This window comes from Pteropus vampyrus, unplaced genomic scaffold, assembly GCF_000151845.1.
Source record: "Pteropus vampyrus isolate Shadow unplaced genomic scaffold, Pvam_2.0 Scaffold216, whole genome shotgun sequence".
NCBI classification, from domain to species: domain Eukaryota; kingdom Metazoa; phylum Chordata; class Mammalia; order Chiroptera; family Pteropodidae; genus Pteropus; species Pteropus vampyrus.
The window spans coordinates 3,924,143-3,926,642 of NW_011888997.1; the positions used below are offsets into that span (position 1 = coordinate 3,924,143).

General features: G+C 37.2%; 1 protein-coding gene across 2 annotated transcripts in view; it reads right to left on the reverse strand.

Moving 5' to 3' along the window:
• Positions 1-2,500, reverse strand: part of PDE6H (phosphodiesterase 6H) — a 16,993-nt gene that overhangs the window by 2,291 nt on the left and 12,202 nt on the right. For both annotated transcript variants that reach the window (XM_023538254.1, XM_011372948.2), the window contains exons 2-3: positions 2,125-2,305; positions 1,052-1,092 (exon numbers count right to left, since the gene is read on the reverse strand). In XM_023538254.1, the coding sequence (XP_023394022.1) occupies positions 1,052-1,092; positions 2,125-2,258 (175 nt within the window). In that variant the 5' untranslated portion in view covers positions 2,259-2,305. The remainder of the gene's footprint in view (positions 1-1,051; positions 1,093-2,124; positions 2,306-2,500) is intronic.

Here is a 2,500-nt window from a genome sequence, read left to right on the forward strand (position 1 = left end):
TTAAATGAATAAATATTCCTAAGTGAGAGAAGCCAATCTAGAAAAGCCGTAAAACTGTACGATTCTAACTATATGACAATTTGGAAAAGGCCAAACTATAGAGACAGTAAGAATATTAGTGGTTGTGTTGGGAGTTTGTGGGGGAGAAGGGGATGAACAGATGCACAGGGGATTTTGAAGATAGCAAAACTATTCCATATGAACCTGTAATGGTGGATACATGACATGGTGCATTTGTTAAAACTCCTAGAGAACGACACAAAGAATAAATCTTAATATAGGCTATAAACTTTAGTTAATAACAATGTATCAATACTGACTCATCAGTTATAATGGACCACACTATTGCAAGATACTAACAATAAGGGAAACTATACAGGGGTAGGAACGTGGCAGAGGGGCTATATAGGAACTCTGTACTTTCTGCTTAATTTTTCTGTAAACCTAAAACTGCTCTGCAAAATAAAGCCTGTTAAGTTTTTAAAGGAATAGACATTCATTTTCCAATGAATAAAAAAATTCTAGGCAATTTAAAAATATTCTATTGAATACTTTCAGTGTGTAAGGCCCTGTTCGAAGTGACAGAGTATGTGTAAAAAAGGAAGCTGGTAAGGGAGTGGTCAGCCTGGTAGAGTGGAAGGGTTCTCCAGGCCCCTCCCTTGTTTCCAATACCTCACTCGTGGCCTCAGATTGCCACTTAATTTTTCTACGTCTCAGATTTCTCTTCCGAAAAATAAAGAAGTTGGTCTAGACTAACTCTGAGACCCTTTCTACCACGAAAGTCAACAATTCACCATTATATTCCCTCAAGAGCTGTTGAACAAAATAAGAAGACTCATTAAACTTTAGGCCTGGCCTGATTTCTTTTGTTTGCATCTGGGCACACACGTAATCTTAGGAGGTCAAATTAAAATCCCACATTTCTAGGTCTTCAAAGGATCTGCAGCCTTAAATTTTTCTGGTAACTTTCAACTGTTCCTTGAGGCCCGAAGCAGATAAAAAGATGAAACGCCAAGTGTAAAGTCCTCCCTTAAGTCTTTAGGTGGCTCACCTGTTCCTAGCCCCTCCATGCCTGGAATGTCATCTCCAAACCTACGGGAAAAAAATAAAAGAAAAATTAGCTGAGATCAGAACAAATGGGTCCTAGAATGACTCACAGGGAGAGTTTCCTAACTCAAGGGGGAAGAAGAAGAAGGTTTCATCTTTTGTATTTGAGAAACTGCTTTTGTTTGCACTGAATTAAGGCAAAGAAAATGCCTCTTGGGCAGGTTTTAGATAGTGTGTCCCAGGACAGAGATATTCCTCCTGCAAAAATATAACCTAAGATAACTGAGAGCCAGAAAGAATTATCAGTGAGGCTATTTAGTCAAGATCCACTTTTTAAAATAGAAATTGGAATGAGAAAGCAATGTGAAGGCATTAAAATGATTAATTCATACATTTGTTTAGTTACCCAAAAGCATTTATTAAGCATCTACTATGTACCAAGCACTGTGTTAGGTGCAGGGAGTTAAGGAAAAAACAAACAAATTTTCTTTGAGGTAGCTCAGTCTCAGGGAACAGATGAAAATAAATAACTGTAATATAAAATAATACAAGTTATGATAGCCTTATGTGCAAAATGCAAACTTCAAAGTAATAACATTTGTCTAAGAGAGTTAGTAATAGCTTCAAAAAGAAATTAACATATGAGTGTATGTTGAAAAATAAATAAGACTTTGTCCAGAAGTGAAAGAGAAAAAAAAGAAAACTTAAGACATAAGATTTGAAGCCATAAAAGTAAACTGAGTTCTGGAAATGTCCAGTGGTTCTGTATTCCAGATTAAAGCACAGGGTATATTGGTGAAAGGACATGGTCAAGAAGAGTCTGGAAGGTCAAGTCAAAGGTTACTGTGAAAAGCTTCATTTGCCATATTATATTTGGCCATAGATCTGGGAGCTAAGAGAGAAAGTATTCCAGGGCTAAAAACATGATTCCGCAAAGATTGTCATAGAGAGGAAAATGGAAAATGTGGTGCAAATTTTTTAAGTCTATTTAATGTTGCGAGCATTAAATCTCAAAATCAAAGCAGTCGTGGTAGGAAAAAAAAAACAATTGAAAGTCTTTTTTCATTTTGATCTTACCCTTTCACACCTTTCTTAGGAGGCTTGCTCTTGAATTGGCGAGTCTGCCGCTGCTTGAACTTGGGGGGCCCTTTGCGTGGAGTGGTGGGACCCTGGTTGGAAGCTGGAGGAACCAAAGTAGTAGTGTCACTCATTCTGATAGTCCAGGGGTGGCTGATGGTTCTCCTTTGGGCACCTTAGACTGTGAGAGAAAAAAAGAGGACTCTTCAAAGTATGAGGACCACTGATTATTAGACCTTTGCAGTAAACTAGGAAAGAAAAGTACCTTGATAAAGAACCTAAGTATGTTGTGTTGACATAATAGGGAAGAATTTATCTTTTAAAGGGATTTTTTTTTAAATATGGTATAAATCGATGGAGGCATTCAATATAGTGG